At 33.8% G+C, this 23,720-nt stretch overlaps 1 protein-coding gene and 1 pseudogene across 1 annotated transcript; one reads left to right on the forward strand and one right to left on the reverse strand.

The window, feature by feature from the left end:
* The first annotated feature begins 2,546 nt into the window (after positions 1–2,546).
* LOC114712684 (F-box/kelch-repeat protein At1g74510-like) lies at positions 2,547–11,108 on the forward strand (annotated as a pseudogene).
* Positions 11,109–11,361: 253 nt separating this feature from the next.
* LOC114712685 (berberine bridge enzyme-like 21) lies at positions 11,362–15,834 on the reverse strand. Its single transcript, XM_028897230.1, has 2 exons — positions 14,193–15,834; positions 11,362–11,450 (listed from the first exon to the last, which is right to left on the reverse strand). Exons 1-2 carry the CDS (start codon positions 15,832–15,834, stop codon positions 11,362–11,364), a joined length of 1,731 nt encoding a protein of 576 aa, XP_028753063.1.
* Between the last annotated feature and the right edge of the window lie 7,886 nt (positions 15,835–23,720).

The following is a 23,720-nucleotide window of genomic DNA, read 5'->3' on the forward strand; positions in this document are numbered from 1 at the left end:
TCATATACACACAAACATCCAAAATTTGAAGTTCAGCATTTATTTATCAATGGCCTGTGCATTGTGTGTGTGTATTTTCCCCCCTCAAAGTTTGTGCATTGTATATATGATTCACCGAAAACATTTCAGTAATTGTATCACTTTTCACTCTTTCTTTTGTTTTTATTCCTTTTTCTTTTTTCATAAATTTTTTCCTTTTTCTAATTTTTAGATTCATCCATACTCTTCTGGCCAGTTTTTCTTTGTTGACCTTCCACCAATCAGAAATTTAGAATTAAATTCATTTATACAAAAGAAATGCATATTAAGTGCATATATTTGACTAACACGTTACTACTCCGTCCCTTAATAAGTTCCTTTTAATTGAATTGCGTAGTTTTAAAAAAAATTAAAATTAGTTAAGAGTAATTAATATGTAGTAAATGTAATTTTTTTTCAAATACACCCTTATATCTAAATGGTAGATATGAGAGAGTAATAATGAGATAAATAAAGAAAGACAATGTATTAAACTAGGACTAATATAGGTAATAATGCATTAAATGTTCAAACAAATTAAAAAAAAATCTTATAAAAAGAAACAAACCTATTCAAAAAAATTAGATATTATAATAAGGGATGGAGGGAGTATATTGGATAGGATTCAAGCACTAAAATGTGTATTTATGACTCATAAATGGTGTGGTCAAAACTTTTGTATCTTTTCTAGAAGATTATACTCCTCCAATCCTAAATATAAGACCCTTATACACACTAGTATAAGGGTCTTATATTTAGGACTAGATGAGTATTTATTATTTTTATTTTCTATTTCAAATCGAAGTGATATTATTGTCTTAATCCTCCTTAACGAATAATGCACAAAAGCAATTAACATTGCTTTTAAGAAATGCCAACTTTTATAATACATTGCTTTTACTAATAACATTACTTTTGCAATGTACTAACAATTATTAACGATAGTTTAATTTATAATCTTTTTTATAAATAACTCGTAATCCAATGCTTACGACAATTAAAAAAATGCACATTCCCGCGACATTTTTTTGGAACATTAACCAGAACATAAGAAGGATAACGAATTAAGCAATAATAATGTAATAGTATATTCATTGAACCGCTAAATTCTCTATTTAACTAACAAATCACTTCACCATTCAAGCTAGTAATTCTAGAATGATTTTATAGCCTGTTTTTAATGCTAAAACATGTTTGATTTGAAAATTTAATTTAAAAATAAAAAAATACACTTTGAATAAAATAACAAAAAGTGAAAACCACACTAGAAAATAATGCAAAAGAAAATTTTAAAAGTAAATGAGAAAGAATGATAAGAAAATCAAACTATTTGCTTGAGAAAGTAATTAAGGGGAAAAAAACAATGGTAATTAGACTTGAAAAAATGGGCGTTTTGTAGTCTGACATCTAAGAACGCAATCCCTAATGCCAAGCCTAGTTTGGGTGAGATCATATAATTAAAAACTTGGCTTATAAATAGCCTGCCATTGCTATAGTATATAGTCATGCGCCCAAGACAACAGAAGGAATAAATCGAAGAAATTGAGGGAGAGAGATAGGCGCTGAAGTGAAGAGAGGGTTAATGAAATAAAGTGTTAGGTAAAGAGAGGCTCCTTGGTGATTTGTAGAGAGACAAAAGTTAGTGGGATTTGGAAAAATTTCCAACATCACTATCCATTTTGGGAGTTTTTCTTCTTTGCTGAGTCTCAATTTTTGTGCATGGTTATTTGATTGCTCATTGATTTTTATCAAACTTTTTCTATACCTGTCGTGATTTCTTCAAATTCGAAATCGGGCCGGGACAAATAGAGGGAAGATATGCAGAATTGTTGGGAATGCAAATGATGTGTTATCCTTTTCATGGATATTTTATTGAGGCTAGAAACCCTAAAATTCAATTATTTTGAAATTGATTTTATCATTTAATTGATATTTTTACGTGTTGGGTGTTTAACTCTCTGTTCATTTCTTAGATGTGTTTCTTGGGCCAATGTGAGAGATCTGATTTGAGGAGCTCTCTTTTTTAGTGTTACCTTTTGTCCTAATTATAAAATCTCATTTGTAAGCTATAAACGAGATCTTATAAGTAGGACTGGAGGTGGTATTCTATCACTGAATTTTTCACTCAATTCTATGTTGAATTATTGTGTGGTATAACATTGCCTCTAAACCATATTTTAAAGCATTATATCGAATGCATACAAACCTTTTTCTACAAATTCAAGTCAAACTAAGAGTCTAGTGAAAAATTCAAAATACACTTTGCTCTAAATTAAATTGAAAAATTCTAATTAACAACGATTCTGTGGAATTTCTTTTCTTTGATATGACCAAAAATTTGTGTTTGTATGATATAAGCAAAGCTATATTGATATTATTCAAATGACTGATTTCAATTAAGATAATTAAGATTGTTTTTTCCCCTTCTAAAACTGTATTAACGATCACAAGGTATTGTAGGGTCTGATCATGCTTCAAGCTTAATTTGATGTGAAAAACAGGTGTGCATTTATGATATTCATTCAATGATGGAGCACTCAAGAAACCAGTGCAACAGGAAAGAGGGAGAACCAATTATGTTGAATGATTCAAGTTTGCTTTCCCACCAACTTGGGAGGGACCTTTCAATCAATTGTTTGGTTCGATGCTCAAGATTTGATTATGCAACACTCGCCTTGTTGAATCGGGATTTTCACTCCCTTGTTAAGAGTGGACTATTATATCGTCTAAGGAGAAAGGAAAATATTGTAGATTATTGGGTTTACTACTCATGTAGCCGCCTTGAATGGGAGGCCTTTGACCCAAATGGTGGCCACTGGATGAAGTTGCCCAACATACCTTCAAATGATGAATGCTTTAATTTGAGAGTTTAGATAAGGAGTCATTGGCTGTTGGCATACAGCTTCTTGTTTTTGGAAGGGATGTAATGTCTCCTTTCATCTACAAGTACAACATTTTAACAAACATTTGGTCCTCAGGCATGTCAATGAATACTCCTAGGTGTCTCTTTGCCTCTGCCAGCCACCATGAAGTTGCTTTTATAGCCGGGGGCTGTGATCCACTTGGGAATATCTTAAGCTCAGCCGAGCTTTATAACTCAGAAACAGCAAAATTTGAGATTCTTCCAAGTATGAATAAAGCCAGGAAGTTGTGTTCTGGTTTTTTCATGGACTGGAAGCTTTATGTAATTGGTGGGATTGGTGAAGGCGACATGATGCAACATACCTGTGGGGAGGAGTTTGACCCAATCACAAAAACATGGAAGCTAATACCTGATATGCTGCCAAGGCGAATTGATGGAGTTGTGAATTTAACAGCCCCTCCTAACAAGGCACCTCCTTTAGTTGCTGTTGCAAACAACATATTATATGCTGCAGATTATGGAGAACAAGTGGTAAGAAGATATGAGAAAGAACAAAGGCTTTTCACGGCGGTTAATAGTGGCTTTTCACGGTGGTTTTGAAGGCGAAGTTGATAAAGGCGACGTTGAAGGTAAAGAAAACACGGCGGTTTGAAACTGCCATTGAAAGTTGATTTTCCACAGCGGTTTTCTATTTAACCGCCGTGGAAACTCCATTTTCCATGGCGGTTTTATATTTGACCGCCGTGGAAAATCCGTTTTCCACGGCAGTTAAAAAAAATCGACGTTGAAATTTGACTTTCAATGGCGGTTTTTTTATAAACCGCCGTGGAATATACTTTTAATGGCGGTTATATATATAACCGCCGTTAAAAATACATATTTTTTTTTTAAAATTCTGCTTGATTTTTATTTTTACCACCCTACAGTTTACAGTTCCAAATAAATGTAGGCAGTGCAGATCACGCAGAACAAGATCAATTAGCTAGTTAATATATATACAGCATTGAAATTTCTTTTACACAATTCGAAAATAGGGAAACTGGCCAATATAATAGAACTAAGTGGTTAATTAAGACCAAGAAACACGTATTGGCTAGGTCCAACAATTCTGAAATAGAAGTAATTACTTCTCTGTACAATGGAAATCATGAACATGTACATATAAGAGGGAACCAAGAGAAAACATCTAACAATGAATTTTTTGAGAAATAACCTATCTATTTGAAAGCTAAATTTCAATAGTTTCTACCAATGTTGTTGACAAAGTGTCCCTCATCAAGTTGATGTCATCCATGAGATATGGCGCAGTATTTTGAAATATCTGTTAATCAAAAATAACATAGTAAACTTAGTCAAAAATGTGAAATGAATTGAAGAACGTCATGCAACCTAACTCATCTTTACCTCGTCTGATTTCTCAGTCGTTCCTGTCTCAATTATGTCATTTATGTAGCAGATGACATAATATCCACACTCAACATGTCCTTGTTGACTACGGTACTAAAAAAATAAGATATAAAATTAAATATTAGACATTATTGATTATAAACATTAACTTTAATTCATCCAAAAATGTTTAAAAGTTAGTTCAAAATAACATATACCTTTGGAAGAATCCATGTTGGTGCTTGTCTATTTTGTTTAATCGCCACAACATTAAAAGTATAAAAAGCCCTATCAACATTATAAGAGAAAATGATATTAGAGCATGCTTGTATAAACTTCACAAGTAATAAATATATAAATAAAAACTAACGTGTCGATGACATCTTTGGTTTCTTCGGATGGACTTCCACAGAGTGAATCGAACCAGTAAACTTTGTTCTCAAAAGGGGCACAAACAATTAGAGTCCAATAATAACTACAAAAGGCAAACCATGTTAATTATAACCCGACACATACAACTTGTATATCTCAAATACAATAATACACTTACCCTTCCATGTAAGGTGCAAAATATATTAGCTTTCTGGTCTGAGTCATTGTGGTCATAATGTAGATTGACCTTGCTTCCACAGTATTAAATTCTTTCTGCACCCTTTGAGGACACATAAAGCCATATGTTCCTTCAAGTCCTCCGTTTCGACAGATTTGATTAAAGTGCCTGTTGTTCAAGTAAAAAACATTAGGACATGCATGAAGTATAATATGTAATAAGAAAATGATATTGTAACTTACAAAATAGCGAGCTGCATGAAGGCTATATCAAGCTCCTCAAAGTTGAGGAACTAAACGAGGTCCCTCTTGTCAATGGTGAAGTCGTATGTTATATCTGAACCCACAACCCCCAATGGCATCTTGAAAGTCATAGGCTTATCCATGTTTGGCACCATGGAATGAGGAACCTCCAAACTGGAATACATAAGCGCAACATCACCAGGAAGAGGCAAGAGTACAGGATCAGATGATGCGCTCGTTGTGCCCTTCTTGGCTGTCGCCTTCTTCACCATTGGCTTTGCAATAAGTCTCTTTGGCCACAAAATGAAATTTCCTTTAGCTTGGGCCAAGAGTCGAATCTCATCAGTAGGATTGGGCACTGGTGTACCCTCCTGACCACGAACAATCCTCTCCACTGTCACCCTTGCTTGATTGCTCAGAATTTTGTTGCCGTGAATCGTTGTGCCCATGAATGCTCGACCACTAGCAACATGAACAGGTGAATTTTCATAATCCACATAGAGAGAACACGGCATCCAATTGTCTTCGACAGGGTCAGGGCTAGGGTCAGGGTCAGACACTGTCAGTGGCTATGTCTGATTATTACTGTCATTTCCGCTTTTTATCACAGGTGAACCCTGAAACATAATATGAAATTAGTTAAGAAACATTAAATAAATTTAAATGGATCAAATGAATCTTTAAAAGATTTAAAAAGATGTGTGATTATTACCTGGGAAGGTTCAGATACTCGGGACATCTGGAATCCGCTCGTACCCATCATCATCAGAGTCTGTTGAAACTTGGCATCGAATTCGTCACGTATCTTTTGCATCTCTGCCATGTGTTGTTGACTTAGTTCACCTCGAACTCTCTCTGTTTCTTCCTGTAGTCGTTGGTCGAGCTCCTCTTTAGATACCATGTTAGCGGAGGATGATCTAGTGCTTCTTCGTGAAGCAGAGCCAAAAAATTCTTTAATACCAATCCCTTTAGGGGTCCCTCGGACTCTTCCGGGATGGTCAGCCTTTCCAATAGCAGTGGCCAAGATATCCATCCGTCCTTGAGGGATGAATGTACCTTGAGATAATTGCTCCTCAAGTGTATCCTATATCATTAAAGCAACAAATTCAATTTAAGATAATTGAAAAAAACAATTAATGAAGCATAATTCTTAAATATTACTTACAATCCTCTCAGCAACAGCAGCAGACTGTGGAGTAATGTATTGACCCTTTTTAATCCTCGCCGCCTTCCATTTTTCTTGGTGAGAAGGACGCTCAATAGGTGGTATGTAGCTAGTAGGATCTGAAGCAGCAGCCATCTGTGCATTCTTTAGCCGTTCCTCCATCATACTTCTTTCCAACCCACCATACCCTGCACGAGACATGGTATGTGGGTATACATTCTGCTCAGATATTTGTTTGTTCTTCTGACTCAATGCCTATGACAATGAAACCAAATCGACAAAATTAGTTTAGTTAAATAAAATATGACCTGATTAAAAATTAAGTTTGAAGAAACCAAACCTGAAATGCAGGGTCTTCACGTTGCTTCACAAAACTCTCCCATGCCTCTTCACTAATAAATGAATATCGTTCCTTAGGATGCTCACCCTTTCTTTTTTCATGAATATAATGTTTTGTAAGCATGGCCTTGAAATCCCTCCACCGTTCATCAAGATGCACCCCAGGTATAAAGGTGTCTCTGCATCACTATACAAAGTTTCAAAGGTGGAAGAGAACTGTATAGAGGATTCAGACCTTATATCACGAAACATATCCGAAATTCTATCACTAAAGTCTTCATTCACAACCTTCTCATTTACAGACAGTGTAGTCTTTCTAATTTCTCCATGCCATATCCAATTTGTATACCTTAAATTTATCCCATCACAGATAAGATGCTCTTTTATCTCAGAAATACTCCGTCGACTATTGTTTAAACATTTGACACAAGGACAATAAAACAATCCATCTCTTTTACTAGGGGCATTTCTCTGAGCAAACTCAAGAAACTTTTCAACCCCATCCTTATATTCCTTGCTAATTCTCTTAGCTTTCATCCAACTACGATCCATTGTTCTACAGGTTATTTAAACAACACTTTACTATCAATCAAAATTCATAACGAAGAAAAAAAACACAAAATAACAAACAGATTATTTATTATTAAATTCTTATATTTATTACAAAAAAATTACCAAAAATTCGAAATAAATATCAAAAAATTATAAAAAAATTTAAAAACTTCACAACTAATCAACTCCAAACATTTAAACATGTTTCTAATACAGTATATAAGAAGGAATTAAGGTTTTCTCACATCCAATGCCCACCAATCAACACCAATCAACGGTTCAACCACATAAAAAATACAAAATGAACAATACAAGCCAACCACAATGTAAAACTAACAAACCCATTTCATATATAACAGATTTTCATGGCCAAAACATTCAACAAACCAAGAAAAATTGAAAAGAATGAAAGAAGAGGATACTCACAGAGCAGAGAAGCTTCAAACGCGAAGTGAGGGCAGCGGCGGACGACGGCGGACGGCGGCAACGCACCACAAACTCAATGCAGAAGTTTCAACGGTCGGATAGTGGGGGGTATGACCGGTTTTCGGTGGTGGGACAGAGGGGACCACGGCTGAGCAAGAACGATGCGAAATGAGAGGCGTTCGAACCACGGCGGACGGTGGCAAGACACCACAAGCTCAATGGAGGAGTTTAAACGGTGGGATAGTGGCGGGAATGGCCAGTAATGGCAATTTTTTGGTGGTGGGGTAGAGGGGGACCACGGCGCACTGAACAAATGAGAAAGAAAGTGACCGAAATTGAAGCGGAGAAAGGTAAAGAGAACACACTTTCCACGGCGGTTTTTAAGAAAACCGCAGTGGAAAGTGTTTTTAACGGTGGTTATTTAAATAACCTCCGTTAAAAACTCTTTCCACGGTGGTTTTCTTAAAAACCGTCGTGGAAAATGTAGGCCCTCTTTAACTTATTTACAAAAATGCCACCGCATTTTTTTTCACGTCGTTTTTCTGCTTAACCGCCGTTATTTTGCGACGTTAAAAGTCTTTTTTCTAGTAGTGTGATTGATTATGGGACGAGTACAAGCATTTTGGGAGAATTCCATCCTAAAAGTTAGGTATTGGAATTGACAGGCCGAAGGCCTTATGAGGCCCTTTTTGAAGAAAACCCAACTAATGTGGGGACTCGTAACAAAATCATTATCATTCTGTGATATAATATTTTGCTCCAAGGCATCCAAAACTTATATGCAGGCAATATACCCTAGTTTTGATCCATCCATGTCTTTTATCAGCTTAACTCTTTTTGTTTGCATATTTATGAACTCATCATTACGACTAAGCTACTGTTCATCATTGTATCGAGACATTCATGGATGACGATTACTGAATATTGAACAACAATCAAACATTTTCAACTAAAAGAAGGATCTTTAACTATAAAAGGCCAATAAGAAAGAGTTTGAGATGAATACCAGTAATTGGATTTGATTTTAGTATGAATAATAATTAGTGCACTTAATAAGCATAGACTTGTATGCATACTTCGAAATGAGACGAGAAAAATTGTTCAAACGCATGTGTGTTTGCGACCGTAAAAAAGGGAAAATCGCATTGCGATATATTTGTCATGGAATTTCAGATAGATTTGTCATGGATTTTCGACACATTTAGGCCTTTGTGATTTGACTCTATGTAGATTGGTCTGTCACGAATGTTGTGGTTGCAAAGTAAAATCTGGCACGTTTTTATAATTAATTTTTGTCTATCACAGCTAATTTAATAGCAACACAGATGGTATAATGGGTTATAAATTTGGATCTTCATTCAATTCTCGTTACAGCGTGTGCTTATCCTGCGGTGAAATCTCAACAATCCAAAATTTGATCTAAATGGTATGAATTTAATTTTTAATTTGCAATTTGAGTGATAAAAGAAAGCAAATAAGTTGGGCCAGTTTGTTCAAAATTAAGAAAAAGGTGATTTTGATTGATTAAATAAGTGGGAGTACGTAGTTGAAAGTTGTCATTTGGCCCAAAAAAATTAATCTACTTCTGACTTATTTTAATTAACTAATCAACCAAAATTATTTTTTAACTTAAAAAGAAATTTTCGTAAGCTTAAAAATTAGAAATAATTAGTCAGCTTAATAAACATAGACTCGTATATATACATTGAAATGAGGAAAAAAATTTGAATACACAAAAATACATGTGGCTACATAATTTTATCCTAATATTTTTAGTGATACAATCTTATCCATAATTTTTTAAAAACAATTTTACCTCTTAGTAATAAAATTGTAACAAAAAATTAGGGATAAAATTGCACTTTTACTCATATATATATATATTGACTATAAAAAGAAAAAGAAAATTCGGGAAACATTCGCAATAGAATTTGAGACAGATTTTTTATGGATTTGTGAGGCATTGAGGCCTTCACAATAGAGTTTGCATGGATTGGTTTATCATGACGTTCTGGTCAAGGGAAAAAAAAAAACTTATCCTGACGTGGTTAAAATAAGGAAAACTTAATCTTCAGTGTCTTAAGTATAATTCAGTTCCAAAACTTTTGATTAGTTTAAAACTTAGTTCCTGAAATATAGATCGTTTATGTTTTTTTATCCTTTATATTAGTAACTCATTTCCAGTCAGCATTGAGTCATCCTAATTGGCCAAAAAATTATGACTCAGCATCCGCATCACATCATGAGTCAGCAGGAAAACAAAATCGAATGAGCTTCAATCGAATAAGTCATCCTAATTTGAGGCGGCTTGTTCCTCTCTGTTCTGCAATATGGTCGAGCAAAGCAGAGAAGGGAGAGAACATGGGAAAGAGAATGGCAGAGATGAAGGAACGAGGGGAGTCGGGAGTTAAAGAAAGAGACAACTTTTCGGATTTTAAACCAAGGATTTGGGGCTTCTTGTTTTCTCAAAATAACTCGTTAAATTGGATCACAATTCAGGTGTGGACTTGTTTGCTCACATAATATATGTTTAATATGGATCGATATGAGTCAGGAAGTCATGAAATTGCAGATCGAACAATTTTGATCGTAGATGGGGGGTATTGAAATCTATGCATTTTAGACCTTATTTCTTCTCAATAATCAATGCTTATTGCTATATTAGACCTTTAGAACACTGCGTAAATGACACTATTTTCACAGACCAAAGCTTCAAATTGTCTGAAGGGGGGGGGGGAAAGAACCATTGCTTCTGTGCATGTTTTGGGGCCAAATTCCTTTGATTGAATCATTAAATCAAACCATACCTAAAGGACTGTTTGGGAAAAAAATTTCGGCCCTCATATGGCCTTGAGATTGCATTTCACGAGCTTTTGGAAATCACCAATGGCGGATTCCATCCATTGTCTACGTGACCTCAAGAAGAAGCAAGCGACTACGATCCCGAACTGCTTCCCCTCCCCCGGGGGATGCTGAGTGATAATGTTTTTTGCCTACTAGGATGACTCAGTACGAACTTGGAAATGAATTATTGATGATAAAAGATGAAAATATAAATCATCAAAGTTCAGGACTGAGTTTGAAACGAATTGAAATTTGAATGATTAAATTTTAATTGAGTCAAAACTTTAAAAACTAAGTCATACTGAGTCATATTCAAGAGACTGAGCTTTCAATGAGTTAAAAGTAGAAGGATTGAAAAATTAATTTTTTTCTTAAAATAAATATAAATAGTCAACGGACTTGTAGTAATTTGTTTATGCTTGATGAAATAAATTCAGTACTTCCATAAGCTTACCAAATATACTTTAGAAATCGCTTCTACTTTCATTTCTATAAACAAACCTCTATACTACCAAATAGGGCATACGATACATCTCCATAAATACACCCAAAAAAAAAAAGGCAGAGTAAAAGCTATAAATGCTAATAAAATAAAAGCCATACAATCAGAATAAATATATACGATAAAATTAATGATAATCTTGCACAAATGAGCAGTTTGCTAACCTCACAGAACTAGGGTGGAAGTTAACATTTCCATACATTACACAGACACAAGCATGACTACAAAATAATTTATACATTACATGCAAATTTGCGCAGAAATTTCATTCTCAGGTATATTGCTGTTACTGGGAATTAAGAAGGGTATGTTGCTGTTACTGGGAATTAAGAAGTAATTATATGTTCTTCTAGTCCTAAATATAAGACCCATTTTGTAGCATAATTTATATTATAAAATGGGTCTTATATTTAGGATCGAAGGAGTAATACAAACAAATTGAAAGGGGGCCTATAATTGAAGTTAATGATCTATCTAACAGAAGACAAGTGAGCTAATGACCCCCACCATTAGTGTCACACATAGGCTTGACTGTAATATTTTACCAGCCTGAGACTCCAATCCTGCAATCAGCAAACAAACTCCAGTAATGATTATAATCCGTAGAAAATGATACGTCTTAAACAAACTAGTGTCGGTCCCATAATTACATGGAGGCAAAGGAATGAAATTTACTGTTCATAATTTATGAATAGTGTGCCCTATTAGAATTTTTATTTATAGTTAATACCATCTTTAGTCCCTGAAATTTAATCTCTTTTTTGTTTTGATCCTGAAATTTGAGATCAATGGTTTTGAGCTATGAAATTTGATCTTATATTGGTTCACTTAAAGATTTTAAGTTATTGGAACAGTGGTTTGAGTCCCTAAAACAAGGTTTCAAGGACTAAAACCATTTGTTTCAAATTTCAGGAAGTGAACCCTTTCATTTATATATAGATTTTGTCATCCATTCATTGCGGATAAAAAAAATTATTCTTAACAAATCTGAGTTTCATCCATATACATACTAAATGATCAGAGTTTCTTCAACATAATGATTCGATTTGAATTTAAAATAATTCGTCGGGCAGTATGGTCCATTCATTCATGTACTCTACCAACTAAATTCAGTGGGAAGAAATCAAACTGTCCAAATAATTTTTTAAAAAAAAAACGAAGTAATTGTTTTAAACTCTAGGCTTTCCAGTAATATGTGCCTAACCCAAATTGATCATATATGACCAGAATTTCTTCGGGAGCAGATTATGAAGTCTCACAAATCAATCACTTTAGGCTTCTCATTTTTTGATAAATTGCAACGCGTACATTTCTTAGAAAATGCTTCCTGATCTTTCCCAAGCAAGCAGAACGCTGGGCTTCTTCGAAAAGCCCACCTATAGTTTCTTCTTTCTTTTTCCCCTCAATAGTGCATTTGCCTTTAGAAGATTCAGAAACTCGAACTTCAAAACAAAAACTACGTTTGCAGAGGAAAAAAACAGATCTTAAGATGCTCTAAATAGAAGCAATCACTGACACCCGCTACTCTGTCTAGCACAGTTATATGACTACTCTAATATCAATCCAACTAGCATTGAACACCTTTAATTTTAGGAAGAGAAAATAATATGTAAAGGTTCAAAACTCAAACCAACACTAATTGAGGATACAATTCTTCTCAATGGCTGCGTTTGCTAAGGTTACCACTTGAGCTTCTTAAAGCTCCGGCCTGTCTTGATGTTACATATGTATTTTTCATCTAGAAGTAGTAATAAATTTAAACTATACATATAGGATTAAAGATACTCCCTCCGTTCCTTATTATAAGAGACATTTGATGCTTATGGCATGTTCCTATATATAAGAGACACTTAAAAGTTGTCTCTACTTTTTTGTATTGATTTCCTATTTTACCCCTATTTATTGTCTCCAACTCATATTCTCTCTCCCTCCCACTTCTCTTTCTTTTAATAATTTAATTGTTTTTCTCATACTCTCTCTCCATATTAATGAGGGCATTGTTGGAAAAAACATTATACTTTTTACACATTAATGTCCTCAACTAATTTTAACTGTATTTTTGATCAACGTAATTTGGTTATTGTCTCTTATAATAAGGAACGAGTAACGCTGTAACTTCATTGAATAAGAGTGATAATTTTAGAAGCACTAATGGAAACTTAATACTATGGTCCTCAAAAGAGATTTCGATTTTTGAGATTCTTAACCATCATTGATCCAAGTTATGGAAGTTTTAACTGTCATGTTCTCTCATGGAATACCATGGATGGAGCTATCTATCCATGATTGGAAGGGTAAATAAGCAGAGCACATGACTACTAATAGGAGGAAAGCAAACAGAGTCATATCCTTTCACAAATATGGTGTTTGCTTCCCCAAGGTTTGGTCCAAGGTGACAGAGGGAGACAGGCATGATGGAGCCAGATGGATCTGGATAAGTGCCGCATGCACTTCATGAGCTGATATGCATGCCGCATACCAGATTGATAAAATAAAAAGTGCATCAAATCCAGATCCCAGACAGATGAATCCATAGCTAAAATAACATACCCCAAGAAAACTTTCATATTGAAAACACCCCTGATATGCATGAAGCATGCAGGCCATATCGGATTTAAGAATTCATTTCAGAATATCTCATAAACAAAAAATGAAAAAATATTGAAAAACAATAGGACAAAACAGAAAATCAGCCCACCTTGGTTTGGTCATCATTAAAAGACAGACGTACTCATAACGGGAGTGTTATATTTATTTCACTCCCATGTCTCTCATGGTATTGAAAAACTGAGTACTATTTTCGTCAGTATGTCAGAGAAATACGTGATTCTTGTCTAAATTTGGAGATTAAATTCAACCAAGATCTACAACTAAATGGCATGTTTTTGACCGAATCTAAGAGCATACCTAAAATGAACTCTCGTCACACGTGTATACTATTTCTCAATGAATGCAACGAATAACTTCTTTTAGTTCTTAGCTATCCCACAGATTATATATTTGTCTATTCTTGGGTATTTTAGAAAGCAAAAAAATAGAAGGAAACTCTCTGAATTCTCATGATATTTTATGCATATGAAAGAAGGGATTAAATAGAAAAGTCATAAGACCTGTAAGAGATTAGACCTGTAATGATCAGATCTTCAGAAGAAAGTCATTACTAGGCATAAAGCCTTCAATGGAACTTAAGATCTTTGTTACCAAACTCCAACTATAAGAACAATTATTTCCCAAAACAAGGGACTGAGGCCAAGCAATCACGTAGAAAAGGAAATAAAAGAACATAAGCCAATTAATTTACTTACTTGAATATACTGGGATACTCTGCTGATTCCTGAAAAAGTTTTCTGGATCCACTGCTGTCTTAATCTTCACCAGCCTCTCAAAATTGTTATGGAAGTACTTGACCCCATAAACCTTCCCTTCTTCATAGCTATTCTTATCAAAATTGTTGATGCCAATATCAAGGTCCCTGTAATTAATGAATGCCCTCCTTGGATTCTTAGACACAAATGGTGTCATGTAACTATATAGTCGTCTAATCTGAGTTGTGTAATACTTTTCTGCTTCATCTCCAGGCTCATACCAGTTTATTGAATACTGAATTTTGTACAGATTCCCTACACGATGAGGAAAAGGCGTCGCATCAGATGAAATCTCATTCATTTTTCCTCCATAGGGATTGAAAACAAACCCTGTTTTTCCCAATTCAATCATCTTCTTCCATATATATTCCAACCCACCTCTGGGAATTGGGGTCTGCACATAATCAGATTTTCTTTTGAGGAACCATGCTGAGTCAGGATTTCTATCAAGCAGTTTATCCACTTTGGTGTCATTATCGAATCCAAACCACCATATCATTGAATCAGTCCAACTCATCTCAAGACAATCTTGCTTCTTCAAACCCAATACAGGAAATTCCTTCTCCAACAGCTTGACAAGTTCATCAGCCCTCCCAAGAAATGAAGCCAGAACTGAAGCTCTGATGGTTTTCGTTTTAGAAGAGTCAGATTTCACAGTCACAGGCTGCAAGAGCAATCTCATGAAAAGCCTATCATCCGTATGAGGAGCAACTTGCTGCCATTGAAAAACAAGACCAGTGGCATTCTCTTCCAAAGTCCTTTGAATCCTGAGAACCGTAACAATTTCTGACACCTGAACCAACTTAACTGTGTATGACAGAATAACTCCAAAACTTGCTCCTCCACTGCCTCTTATAGCCCAAAAAAGATCCTCCCCCATTGATTTTCTGTTAAGAATTCTACCACTAACATCAACAATTTGAGCATCAATAATATGATCAACAGAAAGCCCATATTTTCTCAGCATATTGCCGTACCCTCCTCCACTGAGATGACCACCAACACCTACAGTTGGACAAAGCCCAGAAGGAAACCCATGAACTTTACTTTTCTCCCAAATCTTATAGTACACTTCACCAAGCGTAGCACCAGCTTGAATCACCGCAATTTCATTCTGTATATCCACAGTGACACTTCGAAGATTGGAAAGGTCAATGAGGATGAAGGGTTCATCAGAGGTGTAAGAAATCCCTTCGAAGTCATGGCCACCACTCCTGATTCTGAGTCGAATCGAGTTGTTTTTGGCGCAAATTACTGCAGCCTGAACATGGGATTCTTGCGAAGGGTTCAAAATAATGGAGGGTTTAGGAGTAGAGGAGGCATTGAACCTAGCATTACGAATGTAGGCTCGAAGAAGAGAGGCGTAGGAGGGAGTGTTTTCGGTTTGAGCGAACAATATTTTTGATGATGCTTGGCCTTTAAATGGGGAATCACTGTGGTTCGTCAGGCAATGAACAAAAGCGTCATCAGTTGCGTCTTTTGATTCTTCCGAAGAGACTGCCAGTAATAAGCCATTGGGACTGAAACTGAGGCTGATAACAAGGAGAAGATGACCATAGGTGGTAAAATCAGGTTTTGCCATTGATTGTGTGGTTCATGTTTGAAAAATGCAATATTAAAATTGCATAAAATATATGGAATTTAAGAGAAGGAAGATGCGCAGCACAAGTCATTCTGGATTCCTTCCATCAGATAATAAATGATATGATAACAGAGTAGAAGATTCTGGTTTAAAGAAAAAAAAAAAAAAGTAGAAGATGGCTGAATTTTCTAGTGAGCCGTTGTTAATTAGCGGTGACGGAAACAAATTTTTTTAATCAGACTCTGTATAATGTGATTTATATTTGGATTAGACTTTGTAAAAAGGTCAGTTTGAGAAATTAAAACTTGTTTAAATGATAAATAAAAAATAAGTTTAGATGTAAAATAACTTAAAGGACATGAATTTTATTAAGTAATACATATATAATATTATATATATAATGTGACCATTTTAAAAGAAGTATTAAAAATAAAAAAGTTTAATTTATTATTAGAAAGAAATTAAAAATTATTAAAATACTCAATTAAATATATTTAATGGACGAATATATATATATATATATATTCAAAGCTAGGGAGATGTGGTCGCACACCTGTGTTCGATTTTGTCTCATTTTTTTAACCACAAATGAGAGAAAATACATGCAAGAGAGAGTCAGGATAGGTAATGCTCTAGCGGTATTGTTGAACACACTGCCAACTGAAGGAAAAAAAAAACACAACTCTAAAAAGCTTACTTGCAGAAGTCCATTTGAAGACCAAGAGTTACGTTCACAAAGCATGGGTACAAACACTTTTTCTCTCTCACACCCTTAGCTTTTCCAGTTAGGATGCATGATTGAGTCCCGAGCCGCATCCCAAAGACCCAAACACACCTTAAGACTCCACTTTTTCTTCTCCCGTTTTCTGTCCGAAGAAATCAATAATCAATAAAATTTTAAATCCTGTTCTAGGCCATTTACTTGCATCTCCGCACAGAAAAATCCTTAAGTGAACCAGGGGTGCCACGTAAATCATGGAATGATAAATACAAAAATAACAAGTACAGCACATGGGTCCCACTACTGTTCTCTTTTTTTTACCTCTGTGTCCTGCTCTCCATCCCTCTCCTCTTTTTGCTTTCTTCACTGTTGACAATCCTTCTTTCCCATTCTCTCCCCTCAACATATTTAATTTACATTCATCTAGTGCAATTTATTTTCTCTATACCTAAAAATAAGATTTTTATGAATACTAAAATCATATTATCATATATATAAGAGCTTTTTTAATTTTTAATTTGGTCTTAAAATAGACCTTAATTTATTTTATCTCTCATATTTATCTATTTTTAAGGTAGTTTTTATAATAGTTGCACATATTAAATCTTTCATCAAACAACACTTGATTAGTAAGGATATTTTTAAGAAGATAATATCTATTTATTATAAACAACTAATTTAACTAATTTTCTTAATATACTTAAATTAGTCAGCTAGTTCTTATATTAAGAATAAGATGTAGTAATAAATCTATATATAGTACAAAGGCATATGAATGGTGCAAATTTTAAAAATTACATATTTAATAAAATTTTATTATTCATAAAATTTTGTCTTTGGTTAATAATATTACCTCCGGTCCTAATTATAAGAGCCAGTTGATTAATTTGAGGAGATTAAGGAAGTAAGTTGATTTAGTTATTTATCCTAAATATACGTTGTCTTTCCTAAAATATCCTTACTAATCAAGTATATTGACTAAAACTATCATTATTAGAAGCACTACTTGAGGAAAAAAAAATTGTAAATATGAGAAGCAAAGTGGATTGAGGTCTTATATTTAGGACTAAAATAAAAGTCAAACAAGGTTTTATATCAAGGAGCGGAGGTAGTATAAGATATATGACTTTATTTTCTCATATGATCTCAATATTATTATACACAATATATTATCTAACATATATGAGAAATATATAGTATTCCTCCGATCCTAAATATAAGACCTTTATACACACTAGTATAAGGGTCTTATATTTAGGATCGGAGGAATATGTATTTACATGTGTCTTTAAAAAATAATTTGGCCTACCCCACAGAACGCGAACAATTGAAAAATAAAACAAGTATCTAAATAGTTTATTTTGATTATGCTTTTCTCATATGAGCAGGTCATTTTTCGGCGGAGGGAAAAATTGAAGATGTATGCAAGCGGGGAGCGACGGGGAAAGAGGAATGCATGACGCGTGAGGAAAGCTGAAGGGAGAGGGAGTTGGGCGAGGAGAAGAGAGCGGAGCGCATGGAAAAAAGGAAGAGAGCAATAGTGGGACCCCTGGGTTGTAACTTGTCATTTTTATATTGGTCCTACCATACGTTACGTGGCACTCCAACTTCACCTAAGAATTGCTCCTCCATGCTTGTTGGCGCGAAAAAAATTCATCTCTACCCTTATTTTAGTGTTCATGGCCGAGCGTAGAATCCTATAAAAAAAATTTTAAATTACTAAATGATAAGAAATTTTTACAAAAATATATTTTTATTCACAAGTTAAGTGTTGTTAAAACTTGTTAAAGTGTAAGAACTGATTTGGATCCAGTAATTTCAATTTTTTTTAATTCTCCCTTTTTCCTTTCTAATGGGCACGTTTTATATTGTTTTTTCACAATAGAATTTTATAGTAAAAAATTACATACAAATAATTATATATTTAATAATAATTCTTATCATTTATTTAAAATAGAAAAATAAAGTTAAAACTAAAAATTGGCTAAAGTATACATTTATTCTCTTAATTTTATACAATGTTTCAATTTAATTCCTTAACTTTAAAAATCATATATTAACCCTAAAATTATTAGGCTTAGATTATGATTTTTTATAACAATCAAAATTGTTTTAAAAATTAAATTTCATATATTAGCTTTTGAGAATATTTTATCAACATTTAAGATCTTAATGTCATCATTTTTTTTAAACAATTTTAGGATTAAAGGTTTAAAAGTATGCTTTTTAAAGTTAAAGACCAAATTAAAGCTCTATAAAATTAAAGAACTAAATATATACTTTAGCTATAAAAATTTCCCAAGAGTATAATAAATAATAAAGTGTATCATCTTTTAAACAAAACTTCTAAGAATAGTGATTAATTTAAAAAATAATCTTTAATGAGAAGTCTAAAGCCACATATCCTTGCTCCAATCGTATTGAGTGGAGCAATTAGCCAGTCATGACGCTGGACAATAATATGGGGTTGATGATGGCTTGCACGCAGCCAAGTAATATAATTATTGTTTATATATTAACTATTAATTATGAAATATAATTATATTTCCTCAATTTTGAACAAATAACTTGAATAAAATAAGAATAAAATTGTTTATGGAAAAATTTCTCCTCTCAGAACAAACAAAGTAACATTGAAATTCCTTTGTTCTATTAAAATCTTTCCCCTCTTCTCTTTTTTTCTTCCCTCCATTAAAATATCTTCATTTCCCTCCCTCCTTAAACCAAACAAACCCAATATATACTTTGCCGTACCACTATATTTGGATGTTCACTTTCCCCCCTTTTCTTTGCCATTCAGCATCAATATATCTTTTTTTTAATTAAAAGACAATTTTATTCATGATAAGTAAAAAGATTACATATAAAAAGTCGGCTAATCATGCATAATTAATTTGAGCAAATTAAAGTTCAAATAAACCATAAGAAAAGGCGAGGCCACCACTAAAACTAAGACAATAAATCGCAAAGGAAACTGAAAAATAAAGGAACTTAATAAACAAAAAAAAAAAAAAAAAGAGCATGCAACATAGGATTCTACCAATCGAGACCCAGGCTTGTGCAAAGTTGAATCAGGTAAGGAATTAATGAACTCCTCGCTCTTATCGAACAAACCAGAAACAATTCCTCCGTGCAAGCTTCCGTATAGGAGTTAAACGTCAAAGGCAGAGAAGCAGGTCTTCAAGAAGAAGATAGTCGCAACAATCCCAGTCGCAAGAGAAAGCAGTTTGAAATAGCAGCCAAAGACAAAGTGTTGCTGAAGAACCAAGGTTGACAACATGCAATCAATAACTAAACTCTAACGAGAACAGTTTCGGTACTCATAATTTTGATGAACATTCTAAACTCATCAAATTTAGACTATCTATGTTTGATTTAAATAGTCTAAATTTAAAATCTTTAATTGATTATTTTTAAATAGAATTTTTTTTTAAAACAATGATAGTTAAGAGATTATCCTTATTTTAAATTCTATACATATTAAAACAATTATTTTAAATAAATAAAAATAAAAAAATTAAATTTGGACCATCCAAATAAGATATGAAATATTCAGATCTGATGAGTATAAAATATTCATCAAAGTGATGAGTACCGAAACTGAGTCCCACTCTAACGCTTCTCTAGAGCATGAATGTTGCAAAAGGAGGGAACAACCCAAGCATGAAGGAAGGCAATCGACCACATGCAAGGCTAGCAAAATTGTAATTTGAAAGACCATTTAGGCCCTCAAACTCCCGAACGAGAAAAAGTTTGCTATTGAGAGAAGAACTCAAAAGCAAAGAAAATAAACTAACACTAAGGTCAGAATTTGCTCAGGCATAACGCTGCCCATTTTACGCTTGCATGAGCCCCATGAAATCATACCTCTATGAGGCAAATCTTTTGACAGAAGATTCGCAAAAACCCAGCAATTCAAGATCCTCACTAGTACCTTCGTATCCCGAGTTGCAAGAATGGCGCCTCAACGACGTTTACCACACCCCTTCCTCATCTCACAGGACCATCAGAAAAAGGCCGAGATGAGCACATATAACGATTTAGACTTTCAAATGCATCATTAAGGGCCAAAACTTCATCTCCAGTCATGGTACTATATATGTTTCATGTCCCTGAATGCAAGTGATTTGGTGATAAGGAGCAACTGCCATCTCCACTTATATTTATATACTTCTTGACTAATAAGCATGAAACGAGGTCCAAGGAGTCGTGCTTCATAATGGCCTTTTGCTCCCCATTGTATATTGTGAAAAAGTAAATGCAATTCCGGTAAGTAGAAAACTCGTCATGGCGAGAAGATCAGGCTTTATCAGACTGAGAATAGCAATTAGAGAAGCTATGTGAGCGCCAATTTAGACCCTCATATTTGGCGCACTTCAAACAATGAACAGTAGGCTCTATTACAAAACATTGTGTTTCACCGTTGTCCTCATTTCGATCGACCAAAGAACCAGTAACTGCATTGAGAGATGACTTGGGGTTCACAGATCCTGTCACTGGCATAATAGCTAAAGGATTGGATTTCGCATATGGGCTTGAAGAAAAATTTTCAACCCAAATAAGAAGCCCTAAGCCCTTTGATAAATCCACCTACTGTTAGCATACGTGATGTGACTTGATTTAGGGCCCACACTTTCAAAATGGAAGATTTGATGATGGAACGGGTTCCAATGCCTATCACCTTGATGAGTATCTTAAACTTATCAAATTTGGATCGTTTATATTTGATTTAAATGGTTCAAATTTAAAATTTTTAATTAATTATTTGTAAATAAAAAAATATTTTTTGAAAGAATGATAGTTAAGAGATTATCTCTACTCTATATATATTAAAATAATTATCTTGAATAAATAAAAATAAAATAATCAAATATGAACTATCCAAATAAGATATGAATGATTCAGATCTGATAAATTTAGAGTACTCATCAAAGTATAAGCAGTAAAACTGGTTCTATTTGATCATGCATTGACTTACCAGTAGTGTCCCCTCCATACCCCAATCACATCACAGCCTTTGCATGTCCTGAAAAATAAAAACAGACAAGGGAAGCAATTCACCTGATCACAGCTGCAAATTGAGGAGAGGAGGAAAGAAAAATCAATTAGAATGGAAGCTTTAATTCTTAATCCGCCATAAGAGAACGTTGACAGATATCATCAAACTCTTAAAAAAACACCAAACAAGCAAGAAATCTCCTTTGCCAACGCCATCGTGTAGAAGTCAATAGGAAGGCCTAAAATCTGTATCCAAACATGCATATAAGAAAAAGATAATCTGGTAACAGGCATGTCAAGCTTCCATTCATAAATATATTTTATATATATATATTATATTTTATTATAAGTAATTTATTTTCTAATTTACCAACAATAGTTGTTCATGGTTCAGCGGCAAAATAGTGTTCTTTAATTCTAAGGGCCTTTGGCTCGATGGCTTGATTCCCCTGTTCTTGAAACCAAACGATTTTTTTCTCAAATTTTAGATAAAACATTACAATTTTAATTTTTAAATGCTAAAACCCAAAGTAACCCCCCCTTTTTCACTTGACAGAAAAATAATTGTTAGAATTTGGAAATCCTCAAACAAGAATTTCCCTTTTAGTCTCACATGACAAAATGGGTATTCTATAATCAGAGGGAATGGTCATATTGTCCTTTTGAATTTTTTTTAAGAAGAACCTGAAGCCCCCCTCACTGCCTGACCAATCGCTGGAAATTCAACAGGGATCGTTGGTAGTCGTTGGTGCCCAAGCTCCAATGGCCGGCCGGTCGACCGATGAGCAAACTTAGGATTTTTTTTTTAAAAAAAAAATTATAAGAACAATATGATTATTCGATCAAATTATAGTATTCCCATTTGGTTATATATGTGACTAAATGAGAATTTCTCTTATTCATGTCACTATTTGGAGATTTCCAAATTCAATAATAATTTTTCTCTCATTTTCCATTTTTTTTTTACATGAAGTAATTTTAATAATTATTCTTCTTAATTTCTCTCCCGATTTGGCCATTAAAAATTTTTTTGAAGCTCTAACTCTTACGATAACTTTTTTGGCCCTCATAAAGACTTATTAACCTATTTTTCCATCGCCTTAGAATTGGGATGTTACACTGGATCTACATTAATTGGAAGGTGTTTCGCCAACTGCTCCCACTATTTTATTTTATTTTAGTTTTATAACTTACTCATACGTAGGCTTTAGTCAGGCGTTCTGATGATATAACATTATAAAGTCAAAACTGAGGGCAAAAAAACTTGTAAATAGATAAGCGTTGCATTCATTTAATCTTTTATGTACAAAACGACTCGATCGCCACTTCGGCCATGGAACCATTGCCAACAAAATATCGAATCATTTCAATGTTCGAGCTCTACGCTTTCCACAAGATGCGTCATAATTCTATATTGAGGTCGGTGATTCGCTAATGTGACAGTCTCAATTTAATAATCGTTCTTGAATTTGACGTGTGAGTTCTTTATGTCCGACATTGTTTGGAGTTTACGAAAATCAAATCAAATTTACTAGTGGAATTGAGATATCAAAGAGTTATGAAAAATATATATGTAAAAAACAATATCACTCTGGCATCGTCTGCAAAAATTAGGTGAGTTAGGTGGAGAAAATTTTTAAATTTTCTTGGAGTTCCCTACAAAGCGTATTACACACACATACATCATGCACATATTATCCCTTATCCTAATTATAAAAGCTAGTTGATTAATTTGAGGAGATTAAGGACATAAGTTAAGTTAGTTATTTGTAATAAATATGTGTTATCTTTTCTAAAATTCTTTGCTAATCAAGTGTGTTGGCTAAGACTACTATTATTAGAAGGATTACATTAGAAAAAAGTGCATAAATATTAGAGACAAAGTGGATCAAAGTCTTATATTTAGGATCAAAATAAAAGTGAAACGAGATCTTATATTAAGGACAGGAGGTAGTATTAATTAATATTCATCCAAGTCTGTTAAGTGACTTTAATTTAGTGTAAAAAAACTTTGTGATTACAGTGTAAGGAAGTCCATCCAATATTTTCTTTGTAAATTTAGGCTAAATTGTATGTAACTCTATACTGTATCAAATCAATTTTAGTTTAATTAAGGGGACTAGGTCATATAAATAATGTAAGGTAATATTGAAATTGCAACTATGTA

The sequence above is a fragment of the Neltuma alba genome, unplaced genomic scaffold (genome assembly GCF_004799145.2).
Source record: "Neltuma alba isolate B1F8T4 unplaced genomic scaffold, ASM479914v2 tig00011392_pilon, whole genome shotgun sequence".
In the NCBI taxonomy this organism is placed as follows: Eukaryota; Viridiplantae; Streptophyta; class Magnoliopsida; order Fabales; family Fabaceae; genus Neltuma; species Neltuma alba.

Bases quoted from the DNA above. Each gene is read 5' to 3' on its own strand.
- LOC114712685 (XM_028897230.1), bottom strand. From the start codon at position 15,834: ATGGCAAAACCTGATTTTACCACCTATGGTCATCTTCTCCTTGTTATC. The intron at 11,451-14,192 runs GTAAGTAAATTA...TGCTGATTGCAG, and splicing joins GAGTATCCCAGTATATTCAA to GATTGGAGTCTCAGGCTGGT.